Consider the following 17,335-nt stretch of genomic DNA (forward strand, 5'->3'; position numbering starts at 1 on the left):
GACCCCCGGGCACGCCCCCAGGACACGCCCCAGTCTTCAGACACGCCCCCTCCCGCCCCTTTTACGAAGCCCCGGGACTTACGCGCGTCCCGGGGCTTTACACGCGCCGGTGGCCTATGCAAAATAGGTGCGCCGGCACGTGCGCAGGGCTTTTAAAATCTACCCCAAAGTTAAAAAATTAAACCTCACTGTGCAGGTTAAGATAACCAGGTAAATTTACCAGGTTATCTTTAAACAGATATTCTTATGCATTTACCCAGATGGATATTCAGCTAATTTACCTGCTCAATGAATACATTTAGCTCTGAACCTTGCATGATCGGGTTAACTGGCAAAATGTAACTGGTTAGTGCTGAATAGTGCATTAAGCAGCTAAATTTGAAAATCCATTCCAAGAATGCCTCCAACTTGGTCCCCTTTATTTGTGTGGCTCCAAATTTTAACCATACAAATTTAGGGGGTCATTTTCTATCCCTATCGCATGCGAAAAGGGACTTTTTGCATACGATATCTAGATAGGGGCGGAGTCAGGGCGGCGTCAGGGTGGACGCCGCGGAAACTTCACTGGTGGCGATAAGGCAAGACCCGTTATCGCCACCAGTAGCGCGCCCAATAGCGCCACCTTTCATGGTGGCGCTATTGGGTGCGAAAGCCGGCAGTGATAACACCGCGGTGGTGCGATTACTGCTGGCTTTCGCAGGCCCGCCCCCCGCTTCGCCCCCCCATTACCGTGCGATTCAGAAAACTTTGCGAAGATAGAAAATCCAGCCCTTAGTCAGATAAAGGGGCCAAAATTGAAAACAGATAGATTCACCCATCTAAAACCAGAGTCTGATCAGGTGAATCTTTTTAATATTGCCTACAAAATATTCATATCATGCAACCTCCATTTCCTTTTAGACACCTACCCACCAGTCTTTTAGCAAGATAAAAATAAACTTACAGGTTTGCTTTTGTAACGATCATCATTAATATTGCCATTACTGTCGCTGGATGATGTCACGCTCATCAGATGTTCACGGGATCCATTGCTACCCAAGCTTCCATAGCCACTTGATCCACTGTTGTGCACAGGCTAAATAGAGATTTTGAAATTAAGTTTAGAAACATGAAGGCTCTAAACCTTGAAATGCACTTTATAGTATTTACAAGCAAAAGGCGAGCCACTTTATTCCTTAAAATGTATGGCAATACTTCATAAACATCTGAATTTTTTAAAGTTTCTAGATCCATGTACTTGCATTCATTCACCTGCCAAGATGATGATCAGTTTAGTAGACTGCTTGCTTTATCTCATTAGGTAAAACGGGATTAGAAAATGCTTACATTGTTTCATGAAATGCCAAAGACATAACAAGTGGAAGGAGGCCACAGGAGGTAAACAAACCTATTAATCAGGAAACTTACCTCTGGATGACCATTACAAATTTATCTGTGAGTGCATACAACATTTCTCAGTGCAGGCTTCTAGAACTGGCAAATATTTATTTTTAATGAAGGTTTAGCAGACTTTGTTCGGAAAAAAAGATGTCTAGAAGTCAGATAACCTTTAACAATGATGTCTTACCCTCTAAAGTATCTACTTTTGGAAACTGGCTCTTGTAACTAGCCTCCACACAAATATATCAGGTCTTTCACAGAAAGCTGTTGCTGCTGAGGGTAGACTTTGATGAAATTAAGAAAAATCTGTAAAACCCCAAATAAGCAAATATAAAAACCTGCATGTGAAAAATATGGTTTGCAGAATCAGAGAATGCACTTTCTATTCTGTTTTAAAATGCATGTACATAACTTATATGCAATACCTTCAAACATCTTTCCATTTACCATCTAGGAATTAAACACCAACCAATCAAAGTTACAGGCCAATAAAGCTCCAAATATTTGTTATGGAAAGACAGGAAAAGAATGAAATATCTCAACCACCTGCAGTAAGAGCCGGTATATCTGCTCTGTGATTTTCTGAATGCTGGGATGAAGGACCTTTTCTTCTGTTACGTTCAGTGCGGCAAACACATCTTCGTTTACAGGACCCCTAAAAACAGAATATGCACATCAACATGACTTGCAGATCCCAAGATGGTGTATGATCTCAGAAACTATGTAAGTTGGGCTTAAATGAACACTTGGATGGGAGATGTGCAAGGAGCACTGGGTTAAGCTGGAAGTGGTGTACTTGGCTCATTAAAGACCTCTCTCATTGGCAAGTACAAAAATCAATGCCTGTGCAACATACTGGAGTCATTTTGTGGACAGTAAAGACCAGATGGTAGTTTTTCAGGATCTGGGATGCTAATCCTGACATTACAACTAAATTCCAAGCACAGGTTGTACAATATGACTGTCCAAAATTCACCATGCGAAAGCAACCCTGCCCATGGAAACATTTATTGCAGGAAGAAACAATTTTAATAAGTACCATAATCATCATATTCCAAAGACTTATTCATCCTCATTTTATTTTATAGTAAGGTTCTTCATAAATTACTGCAGTTAAAAGAAGATGATTTTTTTTCACTTAGCAGTTTCCTTCCTGTGCTTTTATACTTCCATCTCAAATTGGTCTGGGTTACAGTTATAAACCTTCATTTCCTATCATCAGGGCCCACACTTACATGTTCTGGAAGAAACTGTGGTTCATGGCCCCAGCTGAAACAGATCTGGAATCGTGCAGAAAGTAAATATGCTTACCTGAAACAAGTGATCCCTGTGTGCAGAAGAACAAACCAGCAGTGGTTGACATCACTATGGGTACTAACATGGAATGTGCTCTCTCTCAAGCTCCGAAGGACTTCAAAGCTTTTGAGCATGTGTGGGAGTTCCCCTGCAGCTGCCACCGCACAAGCCTCCTTAGTCTATTACCTAGGCAACTCCAGGGGAGGAGGGTGGAATTATGTGGCTGTTTTGTCCTACTGTCCATGGAGAACATCAGTTAAGGGGAAGCAACTTTGCTTTCTCCATGGAAAAGCAGGACAAATCCAGCCACACAAATGGGGATTTCCAGGCTGAAAGTTGCAGTACTTATTTGCATGTTTGTTGAATTGAGACATAATGCAACGCTTAAAAAGAGGGTGCAGGAGAGTTTAAGCATTTAGTTAAATACATTTTTTTTTTAACATTGCTTGGCCAAAACTATTATCCCTATGTGAGTCGCTCTCTAGTTAGTAGTGTTTTTCTACAAGTATGTATGGAGGACCAAGCAGCTGCTTTTCAAATGTCTTGGAACTACTACTACTTATCACTTCTGTAGCACTACTCAGCATATGCAGCGCAGTACAAAAACACATAAAGGACATTCCTTTATCAGCAGAGCTTACAATCTAATCAAGACAAACATACAGAGACAAAGAGTCTTTGGGAATTTCATTCATTTTGGCGCTGCCTATTTCTGTTTTCTTTGTACCTCTGCAGCTTTTGTGCTTCTGCTTTTATTTTTGGAGTTTATGAATTTAAGGTCTTCTTCCATTAGTGCAGCATGTCCCAGTCTGAACCAAAGATGAACTACTGATGTTGATAATATCCTAACCTGAAGAGCTTTGGTCTGGAAATGCTTTCCTGATTTGTAAAGCAAAAAGAAATACAATCTGAGAGCCATGTAGATAAGGTTTGTTTCTTCACTGAAAAGCTTTTTCTGGTTTGATTATGAAACACTGCTGTTTAGTATATGAAGCGTTTAGTATGTTTTGCTGTTTAGTATATGAATCGTTCCCTCAGCCTTACTTGCAAGAAGTTTTGGAAAGAAGATTGGAAGAACAATGTATTTATCTAAATGAAACTGAGAAACCCTACATTTTTGCCAAAAAATTGTGAGTTCTTAGTTGCCCTGCCATCAGAATTCACTCTCTAGCTTGAATTCCGAGACAGTCAGTTAAACCTTATCTCTCCCAGCTTCAAATATTGGAGACCTCAGCTCTTAAAACGCCAAACAATGTTTATTAGAATGAAGAAAACAGTTCAACACTCACAATGACTTGTAAGGCAAGAAGAATAGCTGATAGCAGCCTGGTTCAGCTATTGAGTCTTTGTAGTGAGGATACTGAAGACAATTTTCTGCACCAAAGAAATGTGTCAGCGCTGAAGGTTGCGTGCACTGAAAAATTCTGTGACAATATAATCAACAGAGCATCAAGGATTTTCAGCGCCAGTAAGATTGACGCCGCAAGATCTGGTGCTCCAAATGGCGTTGTGCCAATGTATTCGTGCTGGAAATTGATGGCGCCATAGGCTTTGGCGCTGATGGAGACTTGGCACAGTGTTTCCGTATGGATGATATCGCTGGAGATGTCAATGGTGCCATAGAGTTTGACACTGACAGAGCATCAATGCAGGGTTTTTTTTGCAGATGGTGGCACAGATAGGGAATTTCTTCTTACCACTTTCTGTTCTTTTTGAGCACTAGGCAAATCTTAGCCCTGTTTTCTAGAAACTTTGGGCTTAATAGATTCTGGTAGATCCTAAGAACTTTTAGATTTTCTGTCTGAAGATGAGACTAAGTACTTCACTTTAAGTTCTTTATTTGAGCTCTCTGAGACATAGCACTACAATTTGAATATTTGGACATGTCATGATGGAAGCCAAGGCATCGGAGACATTTAGGGGCGGATTTTAAAAGGCCCGCATGCGCCGGCACGCCTATTTTGCATAGGCCGCCGCCGCGCATAAAGCCCCGGGACGCGCGTAAGTCCCGGGGCTTTCGAAAAGGGGAGGGAGGGGGCGTGTCCGGGGGCATTCCCGAAATGACGCGGCGTTTCGGGGGCAGGCCCGGGGGTGTGGCGCCGGCCCGGGGGCGTGGTCGAGGCCTCCGGACCAGCCCCCGGGACCGGAGGACGGAGCGGGGCTGCCGGCCGCAGCGCGCAAAGTTAGGGGGGGGGTTTAGATATGGGCCGGGGGGTGGGTTAGGTAGGGGAAGGGAGGGAAGGTGGGGGAGGGGCGAAGAAAAGTCCCTCCGAGGCCGCTCTGAAATCGGAGCGGCCTCGGAGGGAACAGGCAGGCCGCGCTGGGCTCGGCGCACGCAGGTTGCACAAATGTGCACCCCCTTGCGCGCGCCGACCCTGGATTTTATAAGATACGCGCGGCTACGCGCGTATCTTATAAAATCCAGCGTACTTTTGTTTGCGCCTGCTGCGCGAACAAAAGTACGCGCTCGCGCAAGTATTTAAAATCTGCCCCTTAGTATGAAGGTCTAGAATTGACATTTTATGCCTGTAATGAGAACATAATTTAAGAGGATTTTGCGTGATTTGGATCATTTGTAAGATATGAAAAGTAAAAAATAATTTTTTATAGGAGGCTTGACAAAAAAAAGAAGAAAGAATTTGAACAAAGAAAATGCACATGAGATTAATTCATCCTAGAAGAGGCAGCAACTGCTGAAGAGAGAGCAGAATACATTCCTTTGTTATGGCAGAAGAAAACAGACTGAGGAGTGTGTCGGAGGCTATGCGAGAACTCCTGCGCATGTTCAGCTCTAGAAAGAGCGTGTTCTATGTCAGCACCATCGATGATGTCATCCATGTCTGTGGCCAGATTTATCCTGCTTGTCAGGAAGAATTCAAGTATCCCAATGTAGCGAGTTACCAGCCAAGGTTCTAATACAATTCACTCAACTTTTAAAAGTATGGAGATACATACAGGCCGATTCAGTAAAGTTTGACAGCCGAGGCTCAATTTTGCGGTATCAGTTCTCGAGCCCGCTGACAGCCACGGGCTCAGAAACCGAACGCTGGCAAAATTGAGCATCCGGTTTTCGACCCGACAGCCGCCGGCAGACTTCAAATTTTTTTTTCTTTTTTTTAAACTTTTTTTTTTCTTCGGGACCTCCGACTTAATATCGCCATGATATTAAGTCAGAGGGTGCACAGAAAAGCAGTTTTTACTGCTTTTCTGTGCACTTTCCCGGTGCCGGAAGAAATTAGCGCCTACCTTTGGGTAGGTGCTAATTTCTGAAAGTAAAATGTGCGGCTTTGCTGCACATTTTACTTTCTGAATTGCACGCGAATACCTAATAGGGCCATCAACATGCATTTGCATGTTGAGTGCGCTATTAGGTTCGGCGGGTTGGACGCGCATTTTCCGCCCCTTACTGAATAAGGGGTAAGGGAAAACGCGCGTCCAACCCGCCGAACCTAATAGCGCCCTCAACATGCAAATGCATGTTGAGGGCGCTATTAGGTATTCGCGCGCAATTCAGAAAGTAAAATGTGCAGCAAAGCACATTTACCCAAAGGTAGGCGCTAATTTCTTCCGGCACCAGGAAAGTGCACAGGAAAGCAGTAAAAACTGCTTTTCTGTGCACCCTCCGACTTAATATCATGGCGATATTAAGTCGGAGGTCCCGAAGAGTAAAAAAAGTTTTAAGAAAAGAAAAAAAAATTTGAAGTCTGCCGGCGGCTGTCGGGTCGAAAACCGGATGCTCAATTTTGCCGGCGTTCGGTTTCTGAGCCCGTGTAAGTACAGTGCGCTCCGTTGGAGCCCGATACAGTACAGTCGGTCGGAGCCCGATACAGTACAGTGCGCTCCATCGGAGCGCACTATACTGTATTGCCTGATAGTAATCTGTTGAGTGGGAAAACTCTCTGGGTAAATTCACCTGGATATTCATATCAGGATAAAAGTTAACTGAGTAACTTTAGGTCAGATAGTTTTTCAATCAGACTTCCCTGGCTAACATTCTCTGGCTAGTGCTGAATATCACATGCTGCCTGGCCAAAGAGAGCCAGTGCCCTGGGAATGCCACCAGAGATACCTCTTTGTACTCGGGTTACTTCTGTACTGGTAATGAGCTGCCCAGGCACAACTTAGCTGGGGAGCAATATTCAACTCTTGGGTTTTGTTCAGGTAACTGCAAAAATTACCCAGACAAACCCTTTTGGATATTGGCCTCTTAGAAAAGTAAAGTGAAAGGGTTTCCTCACATTAAAAAAGCTCTCCCCTGCAAATATTCCGCAAGGCCAACGTGCAAACAAAAGACCCAGAAATATTCACAACTAAGAGGAGAAGACTCCAATAATTGAGAACTTACGTTCTGACTTTGTGCCTCCCGATTATAAATGAAACTTTTCTGCTCCACGGATTAATAAAGCTAGACCAGCTGGTGTCAATTGTGATATATTCTCCATTCCGGGTACAGAATCTGATTGGCGAGTAGTCAAATGGTTGTCCACCATGCTGAAGAACTAGGAAAAAAAATGAAATATAACTATTTGGACAGAGTTTCTGGTATAAATTAAAACTTACTGAATTCAGTTAAATGTGTAAAGATAAGAGTGCTGTATTCAAGTCTCTTAATTTAATATTTTAATTCTACAATGTTAAGAAAGTTTTCTGATTTATATTTATTTAGAAAATAATGTTTAAAGCTTTTGAAAAATACTTCCTTAGCCATATCTACCACTATGAATCAGAGAGCTGCCAGGCAGGTCCATCCCAGAAACTCCATGCAGGAAAACCCAATAAAATGTGAATATAGCATGAACTGTAGCCCTGACTGATTTAAAAAATCCATAAAAACAGATTGGGACCCAGGTTTTGCTTCATAACAAGACAGCCGTTTGGCCATGTATATTATGAACAGAGTAAGAGCAGGGTAGGAATGCTCCTCCTCCTAATCCGAAGCGTGCACAGGTAGACTGTTTCAAAGCTGCCACACTCAAAATGGTTGCAGCCGGCAGAGGTAGAGAGCCTCTCTCGCACAAAGCACAAAGGTTTGCCTTTTTTTTTTTTTCAACAAAGAAAGTATCCTACCAGACAGGTGCTGTCACCTAATCAAACATGTCAATTTAGCTTACCTCAATGCAAAATATTTAAAGCTGTATAGCATAATGCAACTAGTTTTGTATAATGTGACGATGTGTAAGAACATAAGTATCCCTGTGCAATGTCTACATACTTTTTTTGTGGATGGCTAGCATTAAAGGTCTGTCACTTGGATGGAGATGAACCAACATGGGTTCTCCAATTAAGTCCTGTGGTAAATATCCCAAAAGGGGTACAGCCCTGAAAAATAAAAACATATAACAAACAATTTCTCTTAACTTCAAGAAAATCATTTAATAACTGGATACATTGTGATACCATACCAGCACTCTATGCTACTACTCAACATGTATAATCCAATTGTAATGACAAAAGAACTTCGGATTCAGTGTTCATTAGAGATGTGCAGTTGTTTGCAACGAAATAGGAAACAAAAATGATATTTCCTATTTCGTTGCATTTCGGGAAGGAAAAAAAACAAAAGGAAAACCCAAGAAATTTCGTGTGGTTTTACTTGCGGTTTTTTCCCCAAAATTGCACACTAGAAAATAAAAATACCCCAAAACCTGCCCCAACCCTTCAAATTTAATTAAATACAATGCCTCCCACCCTCCTGACCCCCCCAAGACCCACCAAAAGTCCCTGGTGCTCCAATGGAGGGCCCAGGAGCGATCTCCCGCTCTCAGGCAGTCGGCTGCCGGTAGCCCCTGTCACATGGTAAGGGCAAAGGGCCATCGGTGCCATTTAGTTACTGGCAGCTGATGCCCCGAGAGCGGGAGATTGCTCCCAGGTCCCCCGCTGGACCACCAGGGACTTTTGGTGAGTCTTGGGGTCGGGGCATTGTATTTAATTAAATTTGAAGGGTTGGGATGTTTTGTTTTGTTTTTTTAAACGAAATTGGCAACAAAAAAAAATATTCTGACCCAGGGTAGACCAAAATGGCCTAACCCCGAACCGAAAACGAAATGGGAGTGAAAAACAATTTAAGCACACCTCTAGTGTTCATCAGGACTGTGAAGGAGAGAGAACTTCCTGAACTACTTGCAGGACCTCTTCAGGACAGCATTGACATAATTGCTAAAAAAAAGTCACATAATTTGACTTGAGTCAAGTATAAAGTGCAAAATCAGGGTTCAAATAGTGGGGCTGATGCAATACAGTGTGCTCAGCCGAGCGCACTGTTTAACCTGCTGTCGGAGGCGGGTTAAATAGGCGATAATCCACTCCCTAATGCAATAGGGGGATTAGCGCCTAATTAACATGCGTCCGACGCGGAATGAATGAGTAGCACCTATCACATGCAAATGCATGTGAATGAGGCTGTTACTCATTCACTCCACATTAAAAAAAATAAATGTGCGTCTCAGATGCACATTTATCGCTCAGCTATTAACGCCTGCCTGGAGCAGATGCTAATAGCTGAGCGCACTGAAAAAAAGTACAGAAAAGCAGAAAAAACTGCTTTTCTGTACTTTTTTAAAAGTAAAAAAAAAAATCTTTGCCGGCCGCTTTGAAGAACGACGCCGATATGCTCAGCATCGGTTTTCATAACCGGCCGGCTGCAGTAATGAAAACCGATGCCGATAAACTCGGCATCGGTGTTCATAACTGACAGACCGCCGGGTCATGTTAGTGCGACCCCCTAATTTGCGTATTGCATGGCACCCCCCTTGTGGGTGCCATGCGTGCATTAAGAAAGCGGGCGCTGAAAAGTCAGTGCCCACTTTCCGCGAATAATATTGCATCGGCCCCAGTATCTCCAAGACAAAGGCTGAACTACTTCCTTCTAGGTCCTTAAAAGCATATCTATTAAATTAGACTTTTAGTAGACTCTGGAATGATGCTTCTTTTGCCTACAATAAGCTAAAAGCTCATGATGCGCAATACCTGTACTGTATTCATACTCTTTATCCTAATGTAATATTTTCTGAAAGTTGGTTTCTTCAATAAATAAAAAATTGCAAAGAGCTCATTGTGCCTTTTTCTATATCTATTAAATTTCAATTCTGAGGAGAAATTATGAAAAATTGTGCTCTAACTACTAAGAACACTAGTATGTGATCTGTACTTGATCTTCTCAGTATAGCTAGTGATTCATTCATTTCAGGAAGCTCCCTCCCTGGTGATCTAACTATGCCTTACTGCATGAATTAGCAGATTTTGCCTGACCTAGCTAAGGTGCAGCATTGGCCGCAGCAATACAAATCCGATATGCTTTCCCTTGTTTTAGCTATGTCTCACATGATTATAAAACAATATGAGCTATTGAAAAAACAAAAACCAAAGACTTGATGATTCGATTCTAGTTTAAGTGGCAAATTTGTACGGCGATTTCTGTTCAGTTTGACAGTTTCCCAAATACACACATACCAGCTTTGATTCAAGTCACGGCATACAAACCTAGATTCCCAGTTAGATGCTGTTTGGAAAGGAAACTTTCATTTAGCATGTCTCCTACACTCTTCTTAGCCTACAGAAGTGGCCTTTGTAGTGTGTGTCCTCAGCATGCCTAACATCAAGTTCATCACTTGACCCTCCTGAACCCTCCCAGCCCCCTCAAAATTAACATGAACTCAGGTCTACAGCAGAAAAGCACCGAATACTGCAGCCAGTCAATAGGGCATGCAGAGCTTTTACAGCAATGCTTTAGAGGACAATCTATTTCCTCGATTGTATACATTTTGTAATCCCCAGAAAGATTTGTTGCTGAATACAGTTTAATATTTGTTTGACTGCAAATTGCATAACAGATGAATTACATTTTTAATATGGTCTTTACAAGATAGTTGAAATCAACACCTGTAAATTGACTTTTCAATATATTATCTCTTTTTCAGACCCTGACCTAGAAAAAAAAATAGATTTATATCATTGAAAAGTACAGCAGTGCAGCTTTTTGTTTCAATGTAGAAAAAAAATATACTTCAGCAGCCTACCAAACATGGCTAGATGTTCATGAATTCACTTCTTGGACAGGGGCTGGCCATGCATGCTAGGCTGCTTAAGTGATTCTTCAGATACCTACATCTGCTTGACATGAGAGAGGGAAATAGAGAAAATTGGGTGCTTTGCTCTGCTTCAGAAAATATATATATATTTTTAATGGATACAAAGTTATTTCCAACTGGTTACAGGCTAAGTTTCAGATGGTAAAGAATGTTAAGCCAAGAATTAAAGAGCCTGAAACTAGCAGTGCATAAGGGGATATGCCAACAAATCATCAGCAGACAGAACTCCAAGTTGAAAATGCAATTTTAGATATGGTCATACATACAAAGGGAATGGGAGCAACCTTTTCCCCTTAAAACAAGAGTCATTTACCTTTCATCTACATCTTGAAACAAACAATTTGGTGTGTGAGTAGTTGTGAAAATTCTCTTATCAGGAGGAATTCTGGGTGCTAGAAGTAAAAGAAAGAGTGATTGGTAGTGCCTGCATTGATATCCATGCTTTAAACAGTGACTCCCGGCTTTTTGCAGGTTGCAATGCTTTAATGGTCTGACTTAAGAATGATGAAAAGATACTGGAGCACATGCACTTCCAAACTTTATGCTGGGTCAACAAAAGGCATCGTGACCTACAAAGGATCAATACAACTAGTTTAGTTTATTTTATTTGATGGATCGCCTTTCTTTACAACTAATCAAGGTGATGTACAATAACAAAAAATACAATTAATCATAATAAAACATAAAATGAGAAGCTAAAATATAACTTGGAATAGGGCAAGCAATAAACTTTCCATTACAAAAACAATAAATTGTAAATCCCATGATGCACAATGAAAAGTAAAAGACATTAACATAATGCCTTCTCCATTTTCTGTATTGCTGTTCCTCTGGTTGCATTAACATCTCAGAAGGTTCCAACCTAATTTGGAAACCATAGCTTTAAGTATCTGGCACTTCTTCATTTTCACATTCTTCTCATTAGGGGTTTTGATAGATCACTGTAACTCTGGAATAATTAAAACTGCTGCTAATGTCCATAAGAAAGTATCTTGCAGGGATGGGAATCTAAGAAAGTTAAACTTATTCATGTGTATAATTAATGTGTAAGGAATTACAGTAAGATACTGAGTCGGTTTTAGTATACCACTTTCTGCCTCATCCAGTAATGAGGTATTTGACAAACAACATGCACATCTTTAGTAAAAATATATAAATCCTATTGTTACTACTGTTACCTTCATAACCAGAGTGGACCCTTTCTGCAAAACAACACACAGCAAAGTTGATCTTCTGCACTCTTTGTTTCTTGCACTTTTGTAAGGTATGGAGTCATACGAAATGGTTGATAGCATATCTTATGTTCATGTTCTCTGCCTCCTCTATGAAATCAAAACAAACAAGTTCTCAACCAGATTATAGGAGAGAAAGCCTGATCATATCTAATCAAAATAAAAGGAAATGCATGCCAGCAAACTCCTTCAGCAATGTAACTCTACAAAGCAAGTTCCAACCCAACTCTGACTAGATGTGCTTCATCAACCCAAGTTTAAGCCTATGTTAAGAATGAAATAACAGAAAAGAAACAACGAAAGCAGCTAAATCTCTAGGGGATATCAAAGGGTTCGGTATTTTTTTTTAAAGCTCAATGGCTTCATAGTCAGGTGATTACAAAATGGAATCCTGACACTCATGACTAGAAAATAGGTTGAAATTATTGTGGTGCACTGAAATTAGAACCTTCACATTTGCTTCAAATAGAAGAGAAAGTGGGGGAAAGTCATGTATGATCTTTAAAAAGTCAAGGTGTCGTGATAAGGATAACCCCCCTCACCTCCCAAAACCCTTTCTCCTTGTGGTTCAGCAGGGAAGTTGTTCTTTTCACTTACTTTGAGACCTTCCCTCCCTTCTAACAGGTTGTAACAAAGTACAACCCTCAGATAGACCACGCAATTGGTGTTCCCCGGTTCACCAACTTAACTCTGACTTCAGGCATACTCCCCACTTAGTCACCTTCACTTCACTCAGCATCCCTCCGGCTCACCAAGTCACTCAATCCTACGGGTACATTTCACAAGTCCCTTTCCATCCACTATCTACAAAGTAAGGCATATTGCCTCCACAGCATTCAGCAGTTATATATGCCACTCTAATATGGCACCAAGCAGAACTGCTGAAATACAACTGGTGATAAAAACATATTTTTTTTGATACAAGTAATTATCTTTAGAACGTATTTTGCATACAGAATGAAAACAAAACATTTTGATAAGAAATATATGTAATTTCAGAAATATTTGTTATGGGAGTCTCTGTTTAGTGGACCCTTGGGCCGACCTGCTGGAGACTGGAAAGGTGGTCAATGTCTCTAATGAATAGCACGTAGATGCTCTTCACCCTGGAAGCTGGTGCTCCCCCGGGAGGAGCCCGTAGGGGCCCGGCCGCTGGGACTTAGGCGGGTTGTGGATCAGGACAGGTAACTGGAACCAGACTAGGACAGTAGCAATACTGTAACTGGGCTCGGGTACTGGAACCAGGCAGGAACTGTAGCAGGAACCAAGCAGGTACTGTAGCAAGCAGGCAAGAACCAGGCAGGTACTGTAGCAGGAACAGAGTGACGAAGCAAAGCGAGTCACTCCGGGGCACAGCGCAACAGGAAATCGGGAGGCTAACCCGTTGCAAGGCAAAGACTGGATGGCCGCGACCGGCTTATGAAGGCCGTGGCGTCTGACATCAGGAGTTGGGCGGAGTCACCACTGGCGGGAAACAGCCTAGAAAAGCACCCAAGTGGTGCTCGCGGCCAGAACCGCAACAATATTAGCAGATATAAAAGTTATGATTCATCTCTGTGCAAAAGGTAATTACAGAATGACGACAGAGGTAATTTGTTGTACCTAATGAGTCATTATAAGTTCTTAATTTTGCTAAAACTGCGCGCCTTGCGTGCCGGCGCGCCTATTTTCCATAGGCCTGCCGGCGCGCACAGAGCCCTGGGACTCGCGTAAGTCGCGGGGTTTTTTGTCGGGGGCGTGTCGGGGCGGGGCCGATCGACGCGGCGTTTAGGGGGCGGGCCCGGGGGCGTGGTTTCGGCCCGGGGCGGTCCGGGGTCATGGCCGCGCCCTCCGGAACCGCCCCTGGGTTGCGTCTCGGCGCGCCAGCGGCCTGTTGGTGCGCGTGGATTTACGCCTCCCTCTGGGAGGCGTAAATCTGTCAACAAAGGTGGGGGGGGGTTTAGATAGGGCTGGGGGGGTGGGTTAGGTAGAGGAAGGGAGGGGAAGGTGAGGGGAGGGTGAAAGAGGGTTCCCTCCGAGGCCGCTCCGATTTCGGAGCGGCCTCGGAGGGAACGGAGGAAGGCTGCGCGGCTCGGCGCGCGCTGGCTGCCCAAAATCGGCAGCCTTGCGCGCGCCGATCCTGGATTTTAGCAGCTACGCGCGTATCTACTAAAATCCAGCGTACTTTTGTTTGCGACTGGTGCGCCAACAAAAATACGCGAACGCGCAATTTTTTAAAATCTACCCCTGTGTGAACAACATAATCATTTGGCATGGATACAATTTCTGTGGTCCTAAGTAAAATAAAAACTTAATGCACAAGTTGCCATTTCAGTTATAATATCCAAAAGCATTCAGTTATTGAAAGCCTAATTATCATAGCAGACCAGTAGTTTTAACACAGGTGTCTTACCTGATTCGACAAAAGAAAGATTTCTCTTGCATGCAATCCTGGGTAGAAGAAACTACAAATATAAAAAAAAATATTTCATAGTAAATAAAAAACAATGTCTAAAATATCAAACAATGACAGCACATGTTTAATTCATGAAATTATATGTACCCCAGATAATTCACTTATCTATTGCAACAATAATTAGGACGTGCAAAACTGGCTTGCACTAGTGGACTTAACACAGCAACAGTTTACATAATGGCAATATTAATGTTTTTGTAAATTATAAAACATTATGAAAAATCCCTTTCACTCTGAAGAGATTCTACTCCCATCTCCCACCTAGCCCTCAATGCCATATCATCCCCCATTTAAAATAAAAGAATGCATTGTGCTTATAAAGATCCAAGTCACTTGGCAGAGTGGGAAGCATGGACACAACATGGGCACAGTGATCTCTCTCTTAAATCATACACGACAAAACAACCCCAGCTCCTTAAAGAAATACATACACAAAACCGGAAAATGGCCCTCCAGCATCATGCCTCGCCCGCGCCACGTCTCATCTTGTCCGTCCTTTCAAAACTGCCACCCGTACATCTGTTGCCCCACCCACTTCCCGCGCCTTAGGTCACTGCCTACCCTGTCTAATGCTTCTGCCGGTCCTGGGGAGGTCGTGGCCACACAGGTCTGTAAGGGGGGGGGGGGGGCTGGGGCAGGAGGGTAGGGAGTAGATAAATAGTAGGAAGGAAGGAGAGGTCTAGAGGGAATCCGATGGAAGGGATGTTAGTGGAGGAGGGGAGAGAAAGGACTGGCATCATCTGGGGAGGCAGGTAGCAGCAGGGACTCTGAGGGACCTGCCCACGATCTTTATAGGGTTGCACTGTGGCATGCAGAGCTCCTTTCGCTCCTGGCCCATCAGTTTTACCCACACACCTGTCCTGGCGAGGTGTGGATGGAGGGGCTGCAAGTGATGGCCCTGTTGCAGCATAATGTTGGCGTGATCAGCTCATACAATTGATGCCAAAATTTATGGCAAGTGTTGTGGCAAGAGACACTTTTGCATTTGCATCTGAAATAGCCTTGATGCTTCTGACACAGCAACATTTCTCTCCGCTTTGATGGAGAAGGAACTGTACTCCAACCATGGCTAATGTGGGAGCCCAGCTACAGATAAATCAAAAAGCATATTCAAGCAGCAGTGTTGGTATTACCAAGAACACTGGTCACCCCATATGATTTTGCTAGCAGTGGATTGGTTTATTATTGATAGTTTTGTTTGGCTTTGATTGTTATTCGGTTGCGAATGTGTTTGCTTAAGATGCTGTGGCCATATTACTTCCATAAAGTTAAAGTTCTTCTTATACATATATGTCGGAGTCTTTTTATTCATGAAATTATGATACATATAAACACGACACGAGGCCAGTAGTCTCACTGCACATATTGAGTTTTTTAATTTAACAATTTTAGACTTGTCGGGATGCAGATAATGCCTCTGTGTTAGGAAAGTGTTAATGCTTTGGCACATGCCTTTGTCAGAAGCACTTTCATGGTCTCATCAGGATACCATGCACCAGGAACTGCTCTAAAGTCAGTGATAGAGCATTCTAATAGGGTTACCTCTTCTGACAGAGGTGATACCATTTATTGCAGGAGTGGCCAACTCTGGTCTTCGAGAACCACAATCAGCTCAGGTTTTCCGGATATCTACAATGAGCATGCATGAGATAGATCTGCATTCAATGGAGGCAGTGCATGTAAATCTATCTCATGCATATTCATTTTGGATATCCTGAAAACCAGGCCTGTTTGTGGCTCCAAATTTTCCAAGGACAAGGACACGTGCTTTTGCAATCACATAGATCACCTTTTCAGATATAAAGTCAAATCTGAAGAAGGGACCTTTGTGGTTTGGAAAGCTCATCCTCAGAAAATTCTCATCTTTGCCTAATAAAAGATATCATGAACTGCAAAGAATTCAAATTCCTCCATGACTTCTGAAGAAAAGAGATCTCTGAATGACAGATGCTTACCGACTCCATTGCAGATACTCCATGATGGCAACCTACATGGTGTGGTGGAACTGTAAAACACACCAACATCTTTAGGCGCCAAGAATTCCACAAATTTAGCATCCTTGAAGACATCTTTCTTACAATGCAGAATACAGGCAGCTTGATCAGAGATGTACATTATTTTCCCAGTGATCAGAGAAACGGCTACAGCAAACATGTCCTAGAAAACAGCACATGTAACAAAATTAACCTGCCTACTAAAGTAATCCAAAGGCCTCGTTCTCATGCTAATGACTATCATCTTGTTAACCAAACTTGTGAGCTAACAACTTCAAATCAATATAGCAATAAGACAAATGCTTGAAGCTGGAAAGTTAAATTACATGTGACTTCAGAATTTACGCATCTATATTTAGTTACATGCACTGGAGAGTTCCTCCCTAAAATGCATATGGCTTGATAGGCAAATCCCCCCCCCTTAAAAAAAAACCCCCAAAACAAAAATAGATTATAATCTTTAACTAACTCGTAGAAGAATGTATTCAGTTTAAATTGTGTATGCAGTAGCAAGCATTTTCAATGAAGCCATGAAACTAGTAAATAAAAGAATGCCATAAGGCATATGCCCCATTCTACAAATACGATGGCAAGACTCAGATTAGGCTACTATGTATGCTTCAACAAAGAAAACTGGTTTACAAAACAATAAGAACGGAACAATTTTCTGCTCAGCTTTAGAAATAGTGAAAAAGCAAACATGTCACAATGCACCGTTGATCAATGCTCACTGGCCCATGTTATCCTACATTATATAACTTCAAGTAGAAATATACGAACCAGCATTAATAAAGGGGTTGTAACCAAGTGGGAAATCCTTAACCAGACTTTGTAGAAACAGATCATTTTCTAAACACAAATATTCTGTGCTTACATAAGCTAAAACTAAAA

The 17,335-nt window shown here is 42.4% G+C and overlaps 1 protein-coding gene across 1 annotated transcript in view; it reads right to left on the bottom strand.

Moving 5' to 3' along the window:
* Positions 1-17,335, bottom strand: part of PER2 (period circadian regulator 2) — an 89,743-nt gene that overhangs the window by 53,929 nt on the left and 18,479 nt on the right. Inside the window, 9 exon segments of the mRNA XM_029616002.1 lie at positions 944-1,075; positions 1,927-2,035; positions 7,022-7,175; positions 7,889-7,995; positions 11,077-11,155; positions 11,942-11,975; positions 11,977-12,085; positions 14,388-14,439; positions 16,406-16,607. Coding sequence (XP_029471862.1) covers positions 944-1,075; positions 1,927-2,035; positions 7,022-7,175; positions 7,889-7,995; positions 11,077-11,155; positions 11,942-11,975; positions 11,977-12,085; positions 14,388-14,439; positions 16,406-16,607 — 978 coding nt within the window.

The sequence above is a fragment of the Rhinatrema bivittatum genome, chromosome 9 (assembly GCF_901001135.1).
Source record: "Rhinatrema bivittatum chromosome 9, aRhiBiv1.1, whole genome shotgun sequence".
In the NCBI taxonomy this organism is placed as follows: domain Eukaryota; kingdom Metazoa; phylum Chordata; class Amphibia; order Gymnophiona; family Rhinatrematidae; genus Rhinatrema; species Rhinatrema bivittatum.